Raw genomic sequence first — 15,498 nt, forward strand, 5'->3', positions numbered from 1 at the left:
GGTAGGTCGTTGACTTTCGTTACAAAAAGTAGCGATAGCAACTTAGCTTCCACGTGACAAAGAGCTCAGGTCATTTTGTCACACCTTAGCATTTACATCATCTGGTTTCGGTTAAAAGTGCATCGAGTCGGATTTAGATGTTCTTTAAGAGGGAAGGGGTAATGTATGAACGGATAATAGAGACGCAGATTATGTGCGTTAATAGTCGATCTTCACACTAAAAAAGGATTTTGTAGAGAACTCGAACCTGACAATACAAGCTCGAAACCCATCGAGAATTCAGGGGAAGCTTCTCCCATCTCTTTCCACTTCAGCAGAGCGAACGCTGGAGAGGAGGTCGCCTGCTTTCGATCCAGCGTTCGCTCTGCTAAAGTGGAAATATTAAAGGGTTGGGAGGAACTTCCACCGAACTAACCTGTCCCCGACTGCATGACTATAATAAGTACAAGCAACGCGTTAAATACAAGTCTACTACAGGCCCAGTTGTACAAGGCGTAGGAGGCGTGAAAGAAGAGAAACGAAACAGAAAGTACAAGAAAGCGAACGCCGTCCGCGGGGAATGAACGCATCCCCGCGAGACCGACGCTTTTCGGTTGTTGCGAATGCTAATGGCCGACGAAGCACGCTCTCCCGGCACCGCGCTGCGCCATCGTCGCTTGCGGGACTGGGAGGACGAGGGGGGAGGAGGAAGGGGAGGGGGTTTTACTGCAGTCCATCTGCGAATCTGGGACGGACCGTGACCCTCCGAGGCGCTGAGGCAACGGACGTTGTTCCCCTCGAGCGGCCCGACTTGTGCATACTCCGTCGATATACCGGTATTGCCAAATACGGGGAGGGCGGCCGCCGGAGTCCAGCCATACGGCCACGCTCGTGGGCGATGCGATCCGCGGAAAACGATATGCGGCGCCGCTTCTCCCCCGAAGCTCTGAAAACCGCCGACATAACGCGACTTCTTGCATTGACGTCGCATCACCAGCGATCACTGTGTTTACAAATCCACAGCCCAGCGCGCGACCTCCACGGCCCAGCACGCGCGTGTGCGTCGATCTGGAGAGCGGACAGAGCACGCGCATACGCCACACGCGCGAGCGGTGAAAGTGGCACCGGCCAGAGGTCCGTCTCTTGACTCGTGTTCTGTTGCATGTTTACCATAGTAGGGCAGGCTCCTCTCACAAAACTCTCTGCTCGCCATGATTGTCGACTTCTTTGTGACGAAGCTTCTGCGCATGCGCAGTGGCGTGAGCACGTACTACTTTTATGCGGCACACATTTTGCGCCAGCCTACTTTGTGTTTTTCTTCACAAGGAAGAGCGGGAATGGCCACGGTGAGGCCAAGCCTGCGCGTCTACTCACCCGCATAACACTCAAAGAGCCAATCTCTGCGACCTACGAAATCAGCTCAGCGAATGATGAGGCGGAACATCCGTTTAGACCTAAAAATCAAGTCTTCGCTGTGGCATCACGCAATGCAAAGCGTCATGCTTGCAATGCGTAATGGCAGAACGCAAACTTAATTTTGAGGTCTAAACAGATGTTCCGCCTCATCATTCACTGGGCTGATTTTGTATAAACAAAGAGATTGGCTCTTCGAGTGTTTGGCGGGTAAGTGGACGCGCAGGCATTTCTTAGAGTGTTCATACCGCGAAACATGAACTTCTGTTACCACATACAGGGACTTGGAAGTGTTAAATTGGAGACTCGTCAGCTTGATCGTGTTTTTGTTGCGCACGCTACTGTGCACTTATTTTAGACCTATACCAAAAAAATAAGGGTGTGCTATTGAAAGGGGTTATAGCTCGGCAAAGAGCAAAAGGTGCAGCCCCTGACGGTGTCAATAAAAGCGCCAAAGCGAGACAGGTGACAATGCATCTTGAATGTGCACTGAAGAGCTGTCACGTGCTTCGCTGCGCCACTCTAATTGGCTCACAGGGGTCGTAGCCTTTGCCCCCATCCAAGTCACGCTGAAACAGGGTACAGTAATTGTAAGATGGGCCTGACGACAACGATGTTGCGCAATCTGTTATGCTGAAGGTGTTACTTCACGAACAGAGCGGCCCTTAGTCCTGGCCGTACCGCGAAAATAATTAGGTGTGTCTTTTTGCTGGCTGCTCTTGGTGAAGTATTCCGAAGCCTACGAAACTTCTTAAATTATATGTTTTGCGAGAGGTACGATAACGCAGGACCGTGACTATATGTCCGAGGTTGCTTGCCCGCGCTACGAACATGAGGGCGAGCAGGAATCCCCGCAGGCAATCAGTCCTGCCGTACGTAATTGCAGCTATCACTGTTCGGTGGGTATTATATCGCGATGGTATATAACGTGAGGCGTTCCGTGCTTTTGGAGAAATTGGAAAAAAACTACGAAAAACGTGAACAAACGTTTAGGGCGCAAACGAGCTGGTGGTGGTTAGACATTTGACTAAAACCGCGAGACAGAGACGAGAAGGGACGGACGAACACAAACACAACTTTGTGTTTGTCCGTCCCTTCTCGTCCCAGTCTCGGGTTTTTAGTCAAATACGAAAAACAGCCGCCAGTAAATTTTTCGTTAATTCGGATTTATCCGAAAAAATTCCGATTTTTTTTTTGTCGCAACAACAAAATAAGAAGCAAAAAAAAAAGACGCTGCTTTAGAAAAAGATTTTATAAGAGCGCGATGTCAGTGATCCTGATGAGATTACAGTTTCCTTTGCAACTTCAGTTTCCCGTGAAATCTCGAACTACTGAACACTTAATTTGAGTATTCTCTCTCTCTCTCTCCCTTTCTCACTTTGATAAAAGGGGTTTGCTGTTTTGCTAGCATGGTTCCTTCAGGACGAGTCAAGGTATCCAAAATTTATTTATCTTATTTTTGAATTTTTAAGAATTGGTAACACAGTAAAATAAATTGAATTTCAAAGAATTGGGATTTTCACAAGAATAAAGTGCAATTAACTCCGAGTTTTCAGCGAAAAATAAACTCCAAAAAACGCCCCCGAATTTTTAGAAAAATTAACTCCGAAAACACAGAATCGTGTGACAGCGAACAGATACTTCACTGCTAGTACAGTTGGTGATATCTGTCTCCACGCATGGCTTCCAAATGGTGTCCAGTTGAACTAGCACTGGACTTGCTCAAGTATCTGAGTGCATACCGCATCACGATGCGACAGAACAATAATCGGAACCAGTTGAAACATTGAGACGGTGGATTCTATTATGACACGCTCCAATATAACAATGCGGTATCAATGGCAAAAAAGGTAAACATAACCTAACCTAATTCTCTAACCTGGGGCATCGCAGGGCAATATGCACGCAGGAGTTTTCTAGAGTACATATGTGCACACTCGTACGTCCCACGGCATTACAACGTCAATGAAATGAATGTTAGGGCGCAAACGAGCTGGTGTATATTAAACATGATTCAAAAACCCGAGACTCCAGTCCCGGGGCTTTCGAGTCATGTTACAACAAAAGCTCACGCAGAAGCTCTTAAAAAGAGTAACTATTGCAAACAATATATATATATATATATATATATATATATATATATATATATATATATATATATTATGAGATAGCTTGATGACGCACAAGGAGGGCGTGATTAAAATGTCACTTGCCGTAACGACAATGCCATAGTAAGAGCGGACAGGTCGTGGACGCTTATCGAAACGCCAATCAATGCCCTTAGACCATCTCAACCATCGGACAGCGGGCAACTTGGTTTCACAAGTCTCAGTTTGGCCGCCTCTGGCGAGCGGCCGAGTGCCAAGTTCACCTGTGAAGGCATGCGTTGACGCAACATTTCCGCAAATAGGAAGATTTCGTAGTTTTCGCCGTCCCGCAACGGGCCCTCCGCAACCCGCTATATTACCCGGAACTGTATACAGCCAAGGCCATCCGCGCGCATGCGCAGTGGAGGTTTCTTCGTTGCGGAGGGCTTTGCGGAGGAGGAAACGCGGCCTACGAAAACTCCCTGAGGGTGAAGAATCTGTGGTGTTGTGTCAGAGAAAGATGCAGGTCCTCGTTGCTGAAATAATATTGAATCGACTATTTCACAGAACGTTTCGAAAGCCGTCATATCGGCTAATATGAAGAGAAAGAAGTGATACTACATGACATTACACACGTAAACTATTAGCGATTACTTTACTGGATCATTCTGAAAATGCGCACTAGCTCTCTTCCGGGAAATATTAGACTGGACGCATGCTTGCACAGTGACTTGGCATTTTTGCCTGTGTAAGAAGCACTGGAAAAATGTAGAAATGCAAGCGTTGTTTTTTATCTCTTCTGTTTTTAAAGCGTGGATATATTTTTTATGGATTTATTCACACTATTTTAATAGAAGCTTAAAAGAAAAAAAAGAAAAAGAAGTGCATATCCACATTAATCAACTTTGGAGCGCTGTCAATACCTATATAACCTGAGTTGTGTATTCTGAACGAGCGCTCTCGAACGGTTAAGAATTTTCTAAAGCCAAATGTTCGTACTTTCGCCTAAAGCTTAAAAAAAAAAAAAAAAAAGACACACACAACAGTATTTTGCTCAAATGCTTTTTAGATTTTTGGCTGCTATTAGTCAATGAATATTTTTTTCTTAAAGAGTCCTACGGATGAATGAGCTCTCTTCTTGTGCCCGTCTTCTCTTGTGCACAAAAAAGAAAAAAAAAAGAAAGAAAAAAAAAAGGAGAGAGTGCAAGCTGTGGCGTTAGATTTCCGCGCCGGTATAAGCTTTAACCACGAGTTAAACATATTTACTTTTGAACACTTGGGCAATCGCGCATGCTCACGAACGCGGAAAAGCATACGCGCCATACGTCCTGAGCTCACACGTACAAAAATCTACATGGTGCGGCCTACGTGACCACACACACGAAGGAACACCGAGATAGTTTAAACTTTGTTTTTCTCCAACGCATACCAGTCCCTATTCCTCTTCCCAACCATTTTTTTTTTTTTTTTTGAAGTTGGTCAGTTTTGGAAGATTCTCGGGTTCCAGGGCGCCCACCCAAGCTTTCCGAGAAAACGAGAATGCATGCATGCATGCGAGGCAAATGGAAAAGGCGTGCAGATAAGAGACCGTGCTGGGCAGGTCACCAAAACAAACAGAAAGGGAGGAGAAAGAAAAACTAAACAAACGGAGCTTTCTTTTTTGGTTTTTGTTTTTGGAAAAAGCCTCGTTACGCGGTAAGGAAATCAGAAAGGGGGATCTCTCGAAGTCAACATATATGACAGGAGTGGTCAGCTTGGCGTTCTGTTTACAAACCAGTTTCTTTAAACGGGCGGCCATTTCGGGAAAGCGTTAAGCCGCGGTGAGACTGGTAATACGTCCTACAAAAGACAGTTTGCAGACGCCGTCTGCGGCGTGTTTCTTGAACGGTCCGGCCACATTCGGGAGTTTTATGGAACCGTTGTTGCACATCTTATAAGGTACGATGGGCCCTCCGTTTACGCACTGCGCACCCGCTACCCGAGAAGACTTTCATATGCGTGCAAAAAAGGTTCCCTAAAAATCCCTAAATCTGTCATTGTGCCTAGTGGGAACTAGAGCACTATATAGCTCCTACGGAGCAGAGTAGCGCAATCCTTTGAACCCCGTGTTTTGCCGACAACATGGCCGACAGAGCGGCTCGGCGCGAGTCACGTGGTACTCAGGGTTCCAGGAGGAGGCCTGCCCTATGGGAGAATAGGTGGAGATCGACATAACACGGCTGATTAAAAAACTAACGGCGAGTTCACATTTTTCAAAACTAACCTGTCGTGAAGTTAGTAAAGCGCTAAACACTTCATCAAAGTTTTAATAATATCGGATGCGTGTGCAAATTTTGAGAAGGCAATTTCCAAGGCAATGGCGTTTGAAGCAGACGATTTTCGCTCGCAGCGGAGATGGGCTTTTCGGGTTGGCCGGAGCGGGTCACGTGAATGGTGTGACGTCGCCGTGTCGTCTGCTGCATGATGCCGCTCAGGCAATTTTTTAAAAAAAGTTACGTCCTTGTATGGCACAAAACTTATCGCATATTATTCTAAAATGTTTCATTATTAAGTCAAAAATGATTTCCATTCCGCACATCCCCACAAAACTGAAGAAACAACGATTTTCTCACGTTCATCATGCATTTCTGACCGCAGTTGGAACCTCCGGGCGTTCGCCGCTAGTCGCCGAGAGACGGCGTTCTAGATTGCGCTACTCTAGAGTTCCTGTATAGCTCCCCCGAAGGGGGAGCATATACAGGAACTCTACGCTACTCTGCTCCGAAGGAGCTATATAGTGCTCTAGTGGGAACATCGTGCATTTTGTACAGTGTGCGAGCGGTGTGACTTTAAGGCCCGTTCACACGATGCATTTTTCTCGCGCATCTAGTGTCGCGAAACGTAGTTTCGCGAAACGGTTGCGCCGTCTGAACGAGTCCGAAAAGGACGCGCGCATCTAAAAAAAGTTGCGCGCACACGTCGCTTCTGGAGCGAACTTTTGCTGAAACTTTGCCGAGTCCTGTCAATCACTCTGAGGACGCCGCCAATGGCCGCTCAGAAACGCTCTCACGTGGCCTTTGAGGGGGCCCTGAGCGAGCTGTTTGAGAAGACCACTTCACTGCCGGTGTTGTAGCCGAGCCAAATCCGAAAAAAACCGAAACCACGAACGATGGATACTGCCGGCGCTTCCGCAAGCATGTCAAGCACCACTGAAGGAAAAGTGAGTAGCATATCGGAAAAAAATCTAGCGATGGACGAAGACGTAATTGGTGATGATGATATTTCGCGTCTATTTTCAGTCAAAATTAAGAAATAAAACCTTGAGACAAGGAAACAAAAAGGGACGTACACAGTACCGTCTCAAAACCAGCACAGCGTACAGCTCTCATTTACTTCCACAACAGTCTTCTTCTTTGTCAACCTACATCCAAATTATACATATTCAACAGTAAATGAAGTAAATGGCAGTAAATGACAATTCAACAACTAGTAAATGACAATTTAAGAGTAACTTAAGCAAATGGAAGTAAATGACAGCTGTATGCTGAGCTGGTTGTAAGACGGTGGTGCGTATGTCCCTTTTTGTTTCCTTGTCTTAAGGTTTTATTTCTTAATTACGATTGTTCACCAGCTCGCCTGCGTTTTGACTCTTAGAATGTGGCGGGAGATGGAGAACACGACGCTGAATGGCTAATGGTGATGGTGATGATGTTGGCTTTCAACTGAAGCGCCACTTTATGGTCAACACCCAAACTATTTTCGCGAGTCTAAACGTCATCGTTGTTGCACGTGAAGCGGTACGTGTGAACGAGCATATTTCGCGAAACTTGAATGTCGCGAAACTGTTGCGCGCCTAAAAGATGCATCGTGTGAACAGACCTTTAGACAGACCGGGCCGTGCAAATCACTCGCGCTCACACGCAGCGGTATAAAGACCCCGGCGTTCGCACAGAACACATCGAAGGTTGGGAATAAGAAGCCCCTGGAAGCGGCTTGCCATCGCTCGAGTTATAAAATATATGCATCTCTTTTCCGCAGATTTGACATCGAGTCCGTAGCAGTGTTGGGAAGTACTTTAAGTACATTGTACTTAAAGTACTATTTCAAGTAGATTTAAGAAACTTGTACTTCATTTGAAGTACATTTTCTGAGTATGTACTTGTACTTAAAGTATTTTTTTCTGGTACTTTCCGAGGAAAGTACAATTCTGGACTTCAAAATATATTCCCCAAATTTGGTTTTGTCAAATTTGTATCACGAAATGATGCTTTGTCAATTCCGAAGAAATACTGGGAGGGATATTCCACTCTTACCAGAAACGTGAGCAGACGACGCATCGCTCCGTTTGTTCTGGGGACGGCTTTCCCGTAGCTTTTTGAATTATCGCTACTTCTCGGTCGGTCAGCTTAAAAGAGGGGGTTTAAAATATCAGGAGAGTAAAATCAATCATAATGTAGCACCTCAGACTGTACTGCGGAAAAATTAAATTTTCAAGTCGAAGTAAAGGACGACAGAGGAGAACGTCAAAAAGTTTTGAGACATTATCTTTTGTCTTTTCCTTCTATTTGAAAGTTCCTCAATTTTTCAGCACCCCAATCTCAGATGTCACATTATAATTAATTATCACCAGCTCGCTTGCACATTCAGTTTTTTTTTTTTTTTTTTCATTAATCCTTTATGAGAGGGTTGCTTGCGGAAGGTACGGGGCTGATGTCATGCTCTCTCCTAGTACATTTAACCCCCTTGGGTGCAACAATCCAGCGGAAGAGGCGCCAAATTCAGAAGAGGGACTTCTGAATTCGGCTCCATTCCTGAAAATAACTGCTCTGTGGCCACTTGACTTTATCAAATATTCGCCGCTGTTTTTGAAAATAGGTCATAGACCCCTGATTACCCCTGGGCAATGCATATCTTTTAAAAAATCACTGTATAGGTTAATGAAAGGGCATTATGAAAGATTGTGTTAAAATACTTGTACATTACTTTCAAAGTATATTGTATTTACAGTACTTTACTTGAAGTACGTCGCACCCAGTGTAATTAATACTTTGCTTGAAGTACATCACATCTCATTTACTTTGTACTTTACTTGAAGTACCTTTTAGATGTACTTTACCCAACACTGATCTATAGACTTCACTGTGCTTTTGCGAACGTATTTACTAAATGTGCCGTGATTTTCTGTCTCCCTCGCATCTCGACCAGTCGGCGTGGCGTATATGCTTGATCGCATTCTTGGTGTTGCCCCGTTGTTGTTCCGCCCCTCTCTAGTTCTTATTCTTATTTCTAGAAGTCGCACTCAAATTCCGATCCACAATGACTAATAAAGGTGGGCTTCATTTAGTCTATTACGTTTATATCGAAAAAAGAAAGGAGTAATTTTGTTTTGCATCTTTATACGCAATTCAATGCGGTCTTTCTCCCTCCCTCTCTCTCATACTCTGTTTAAATAATGCAATTTACTAACCACTTGTAAGAAAATATGATACTTCAAAATGTATTGAGTTACGGGATTCTTACGAGAGGAAAAAAAATGTATATATGCATGAGCGCTTGTGCAAAGAAATCACACGCTCGCGCCCGTACAGAAATGATCGGCAGCTGGACGAGTTCAGCGCTCGAACCGTAGATCCTTATACGAATCTCTAAAAAGTTGAGCGTTTAAAGTCGTCTACAGTCGGAGCTGAGGAACCAGGGTGAAAGATATATGTCGGCTGCACCCCATTCGCGTCTTTGGCTGCATTTACATGGATGCGACCGTAGCGCATCGAGTCGAGATTTCAAGATTCTGATTGGTAGCAGTTGGGTAGAAGAGGAAGAAGTAGGAAGACAGGCTGCGTGTGATTGGTCCCTGCTCAATTCAATGCGCTACAATCGCATTCATGTAAACGTAGCCTTTGTCCCATTAACATGTCTCTTGCCGTCATCTTATATGCTAAATAGAACAAAACTGTCCTAGTGCATTGCACTTACGGAAAAAAAAGAAACCGTTTGTTGCGATGTCATGCAAAACGAAAATCGATGCACGAAAAACGAGACCTCTAACCCCCCCCCCCCCCCCCCCCGCCCGCTCCTCCTTTTTGCCAAAACCGGAAGAATGGCCAAAAAACCTCCTCCCTGAGAACGAAGAGAGATCGGACCTCTCGATCTGACTCGTTGTTTATTCCGCTTCCCCCACTCGCACCACGAGAGTGAAAGCCGTCAGGTGAAGAGAAAAGGTTGAACGGGTCGACCTTGGACTACCGGAGGAACTGCCCTCTCCCGCCGACCCAGCTCCTCGACGCGGAGACCGCTCCCTCAGAAGCCGATGCAGCATGTCTCCGATGCGGACCACGGGACTCGTCCTTACCTTGTTGCTGGTCGCCGCAGCCGGCCGAGCAGATCACAGTCTCGCCGAGCAGACTGCGGCTTTGGCCCCGGCTTCGGCTCCGGCTCCGGCCGCGTCTTCGACCACGGCTGCTGAAGATGAGGCGGACGAGGGTGCCACGGATGAACCGGCCAGCTTCGACCTGGAGTCGAACCTGCGTGCTGTGATCGAACGAGTGTTCAAAGAGGCCCTTCCTGTGGTGTACCGTTTCTCGTCGGGGTCCGGCGCTTCTGGTCAATGCACGGCCGCCCTCCTCAAGTGGGTACTCGCCGTTCGAAGACTCGACCCGTGGGCGCTCAGGAGTGAGTCCTTTCTTGCTTGCGCGTGCTTTGGCTACTTCGACTTTTATTCAAATAGTCGGGAGTAAGAAAAAAAAAAAAAAAAGCTCAAACGAAAGTGTTCTAAAAATCGAGTTTGTCCCTATTTCGGATGTATACAAAACGTTGGGTAATATAAATAGCCCGTAAACCTTAGAAGATGAACTTGTGGTACGAGCTTTGTGGAGAAACCACGCCCCAGAGCACCCGACGTACGTGCGTTCGCTCTTTAGCTTTTTGTTCTATTTCTGCTCAGATAAAATAATGTATCTTACAACTTAAAACTCAAATAGCAAAACGGAATACAAACTATGAAAAAGGGAAACTTGCATCTAAGACATCACTCGCATTTTCTCAAGGGGGCACCAGAAAGACATCAGAGCTTTTTGATAAAATGGCAAATGTGTTCCAGAACTCTGCACAATTTCTTTCCTCAAAACGTTCATAAACTCGTTGCACAGCTCCTAATTTTTGTATAAATTTATGCGTCCTTCCCTCCGACAAAAAGAAAAAAAGAAAAAAATTACCAAGAGTTTGAAGGCAGGACTTGCAATCACGTTTGCCATTCTTAAAACTGTGAAAAGCGTACACAGCTTTTTAGGGCTATTGTTAAAAACTAAAAAGTCATAAAACATCTCCTCCCGAAGTCCAAATGTATGAAGTCTTTGTATTTCCGAAAGGAACATATTCCATACTTTGAGGGGTGTGGGAATTTAATGAAGCAATTCAAGGGCTTTTAGGACAAAGACAGCTCAAGAATTGCGAAATAGCTCTACCTCCTGAATTTCTGTGGTACTCCTCTTGGTCGTTTCTAAAGTTATTAATATCTTTTATTTGAAAGGCTGTACAAGAACCCATTCATTCTGCGTTAAAAAAAAATAATTCACAGTGCAATGCTCAGCATTCTTTATTTCTAACTGCTATATTTTTGTTTTTTTCTTCGCGTTTCGTGTTTGTGTTTAATTTTCTTTATCTTTATTAGCGAAACTTGAGGTACTCTATGGTCGGTGACAGGTCAAGAAGGAAGTGGAACCTTCCCCCACCTCTTCCCACTGCAGCAGAGTGAACGCTGGAGGGGAGGCGACCTCCTCTCCAGCGTTCGCTCTGCTAAAGTGGAGAAAGGTGGGAGGAGCTTCCACTTCCTTCTTGACCTGTCACCGACTATAGGTGGCTCGCAAGATTATATATATGCTTAGCCTTGCGAGCCACCCCGAGTACCTCATGTTTCGCTAATAAAGATTGTGAATATTATTTTTTTTTCTTCATAAAAACGTTGCTTTTAAAACTAAACCGCGCGTAGTAGTAATGTCTGCAGGTAGGCAAGACGAAGTGCAATTTACTTTTTAAATGGCGCTTCCAAAAGGATATACCTGTCATCCTTAAATTTTATGAGCAAGGATATCCGGCTTAAAAACGTTTAAAAGAGAATTGTGACTATTTTCCTTGTAAAGCGGACAGGTATACACAAATAAAGAGTGCAGGTTCGTCGACGACGTTAGTCGTATTTTGCACTTACTCAATAACACAAGTGAGCATTTCTTATTGGGTATTTCATTTCTTAAAGTATAGACGCTTGCACTGTTTACAAAAATAACAGTCCCCACGAGCTAAATCACAGTCCAACCAGCGTTCGCTCGCAATTGCGGCCAGCCAGAAAGTGCGCGTGTATAACACAGCAATGAACGGGCGCTCATACGCTTTTATGGTGCACTGTCGGCGAGTTGTTTTGGTGGCGCCCTCCTACGGTTCCCTCTCCTGACGTCACTACTTTACGAACAACAAGTTCGGTAATATTTGGAATGAGCATGGTGGAAGCATGAAATCATTGCACTCTGAAACGAGCAACGCCAACATCGTCAAAATCGAAGTTCTTACATTACTCTTATTTCCGTCAATGAGAGCCTTTGCTGACTATGACAGTCAGCAATCGGCCAATCCTGACAGGCCGACCACTGCGATGCTTTCCATCGCTCCTGCCCCCTCCCCCTCCCCCAAAACTCCGTTTTGGGGGAGGGGGGGGGGGGGGGCGGCGGAAGATTTGTAAGGATACTATTCTCCCGTTCTTTCTTGTGCACCGGCGGGTCCACCCATGTCAAATTGCCCTCCGAGAAGGGGGCAGGGGGGGGGGGAGGGTCGACTTCGGGGGGGGGGGGGGGGGCGGCCGCCCCCGTCGCGCCCCCCCTTCATGGATCCGCCACTGAATGCACGTAGTTCCATCTAAAAACATCTTGATGCCAGAAGTCAGAACTTCACTCTGTCCACCCTCTTGTGCAAGTATGCACATAAAGATGCTGGCAGCAGGCGTTCACCTGCAACATACCTGTTGTTCTCGGCAGACGATAAGTTGCTTTACCCACATCTCGTGCTGATGACGACTGCTTGGCGAGTCCCGTGCATATTTTTATCGTTCGTCGGCCAAGGAGTTTGCGGCATTATCCGATAAGACCGCCGAAGCATTAATCGCAGTGCAAGAAGCATCACTCTAAAAAAAGTCTGTGCGTCTACTTTCACGCACAACACTCGGAGAGCCAATTAGCGCAACTTACGGAGGCAGCTCAGCGAATTACGATGCAGAAACGTATGTTTAGACCCAAAAAAAAAACGCAGTCTCAGTTGTGACATTAAGCAATGCAAAACGTCACGCTTGCATTGCTTAATGTCACAGCTCGGTCTGCGTTTTTTGGTCTAAACATATGTTTCTGCATTGTCATTCGCTGAGCTGCCTCCGTAAGTTGCGCTGATTGGTTCTCCAAGTGTTGTGCGTGAAAGTAAACGCACATACTTTTTTAGAGCGATGAACATAATACGGACCGCAAGTTCGTCTGCTTCTTGCACAGGGGTTGCGGTGATGTCAGAAAGCCGGGCTCTTATTGGCTGATTGAAAACAAAATAGTGGGTAGACCTCAAGGCATCCAGCATTGCAGTCTACCCACTATCCTTTCAATCAAAGCCCATCAGAGCTCGGCGTCGTTCTGACGTCACCGCAACTCCTGCGCAAGAAGCAGACGACTTGCTCTCCGCATAGGCCACGCCCTACGTTTCTTGAGCTCTCAGCGTAACTACGCAAACCAGCAGAACTAGCAGACTTGTACACGTTACAAAAAGAAAAAAGTAGGGAATTACATTTACATTTACACAAATCTAAATTGTAACTAATTACAGTTACAATTAACCTTTTACAAAAGTAAGTAACCGTTACCACAGAAAGTAATCTGTTACTTTCGCGGCGTTACTTTTTACCTTACTGTCCCAAGGCAACACGCAAAACACACGAGTGTTGTTGCTGCCATCAGTCACACTTTTGTGACCTTGAGCAACAGCTGGCTCTGGAAAGTCTCGGCGGAAGTCTTGCCTCGTTTCTAAGTGAAGATGTCCGCCACGCTGAGCACCCCTTCAATTGAGGCAGTCACGGATTCCTGGCGCACTTCATTGCGTGCTTCTTGAGAAAATGGCACAGCTCTCTGCCCCGGTGAAAGCTCAAAGCTTCGTTGTTACAGCCGGAGTTCGACGCTGTTAGAATCGCAAAGCTATAAAAATTGTAATGCAGATAATGAAACCTTGAGTAGAATCAAAGTATGTGAATATATTATTTAAGCATATTTTAGCCGGAAAATATCACCAAATGGTGGTATAGAAAAATAGCGAGACACGGTAATTACACCTAACAATTAAATTATAGGTTATGTTTGTATATCAATCTTCCAGTAGCTCTGAACAAATGTCGTGCCTTGTTACGTCGGTAAATAAGAGGATGGAGCTTTTTGGATATATAACCAGCGAAAACATGAGGGGATCCATCCGGAAGCAAAAATATAAAGTTGATTAAAACAGAAATGTGGACGCACGTATGCCGTGCCTACTGTTTCTTAACGCCGTCCATGCGAGATCCGGCCAACTCGTCGAAAGCCAACTGGTTGACGGCCAACTCGTCGACGGTCAATTCGTCGAATAGGCCAGTTTGTAATAGGGCAATTTGTCGAAAGGCAAATAGTCGAAAGGGGCTATCTGTCGAAGGGCGATTCGTCGAATGGGTTGAATGACGGTCCGAGGTAAAATTTCGTGGTTTCGTACCTTTTGACCAAAACTTTTATATTCGTCTGAACTTAGCGCAGCGCACTCGTTAAATTACGAAACCGGAAAAAAGAAAATCTCAAGAGGGGGAAGATCTTGAGTCAAGTTGAAAAATGTGTCATCTCGGGATTGTCCTTTTGCTAATTTTCTTTCTTACTTTTTTGCAACGAGCCGCCGCAGACTGTCGCGGCGAAGCGGCGTGAACGGGTGGGCCGGTTAGGTTAACACGCGCCCCAGTGATACACGCGCGACGTAGTGACCGTCCCCCACTGCACCGTGAAAGCGGCGAAAGTGGCAAGTTTTTATCTTCGACAAGAAAGAGCACACGGGAGGTCAGTTACCGCGCGGCGATTTTACGAATTACTATAGCGCAGTATTTGCTTTAAAATTTCAGGGAAAATAAATATATTTTGGCTTTTTAAAAGTGGCTACCAGCTGGCCTTTCTGACGAGTTTTCCTTCGACGAATTGCCCTATGTGACGAATCAGCATATCCGACGAATGGGCCGCTGACGAGTTGGCCTATACCCGTTAACGCATGTAGCACGTAGCCTGCAGCACGCATGTAGATTATGTGAGAAGCAGCACAAACTCAAATAAACATTTGTATCTCCCAAAAGATGATAAGTGTTTTAATATCTTTTGAGCAGCATGCCAGTTAATGTCACATCCTTTTTAGTCGATTTCTGTGTTGAGCTTTATTCAGCGGAAAACGGAGCGTCCCGATCCCGTTGTGAGATTATGCAAACTGTTGTAGTCACTATAACCGAGGAGTTCATTGTTAATTGTCAATTTGTCACCAGCTTTTGGAACGCGCGTAGTCGACGATCGTTTTGTGTCCTCTCCGAGTTTTCAAAAACAAAAAAAGTGAAAAGCAAAAAAAAAAAAAAAAAAAGCGCGCGCAGATTTGCTACATTTGCTAACGTGCAATTTGACAGTTTTTTTTTTTTTTAACGAAGCATTTTGATTTGGGGAGTTTGCCTAATATTGTTTGTACCAAGTCCGGTTCCTTGTATCAGTGCGCTTCGCCTTTCTCCGTGGGCGAGCAAGCTGACGAGTTACGACCTGCAAACAACCAAACCACAAAAAAAAAAAAAAAAAAAAAAAATTCATATCGAGGTTGTATGTGACGTGAAGAACTCCAGGTCTTGCGTTTTGTATGTGCAGGTGACAGTGTGAATCTGGTAAGGCTTACCCTGACGATAGTTTTGTTGTTGGTGTTTTATATTCCCACTTTTTCCCCCGTGAATGAAAACGAAAAACAACGGATTACAATGATTCCCTCA

At 45.3% G+C, this 15,498-nt stretch overlaps 1 protein-coding gene across 1 annotated transcript in view; it reads left to right on the forward strand.

Annotated features, from left to right (window-relative positions):
- Positions 1 to 10,111: 10,111 nt before the first annotated feature.
- LOC120840358 (nose resistant to fluoxetine protein 6) overlaps positions 10,112 to 15,498 on the forward strand; it is a 57,563-nt gene continuing 52,176 nt past the window's right edge. The window contains exon 1 of the mRNA XM_040210845.3: positions 10,112 to 10,127. Coding sequence (XP_040066779.3) covers position 10,127 — 1 coding nt within the window. The 5' untranslated portion in view covers positions 10,112 to 10,126. The remainder of the gene's footprint in view (positions 10,128 to 15,498) is intronic.

This window comes from Ixodes scapularis, unplaced genomic scaffold, assembly GCF_016920785.2.
Source record: "Ixodes scapularis isolate PalLabHiFi unplaced genomic scaffold, ASM1692078v2 PGA_scaffold3__209_contigs__length_174095766, whole genome shotgun sequence".
Classification (NCBI taxonomy): domain Eukaryota; kingdom Metazoa; phylum Arthropoda; class Arachnida; order Ixodida; family Ixodidae; genus Ixodes; species Ixodes scapularis.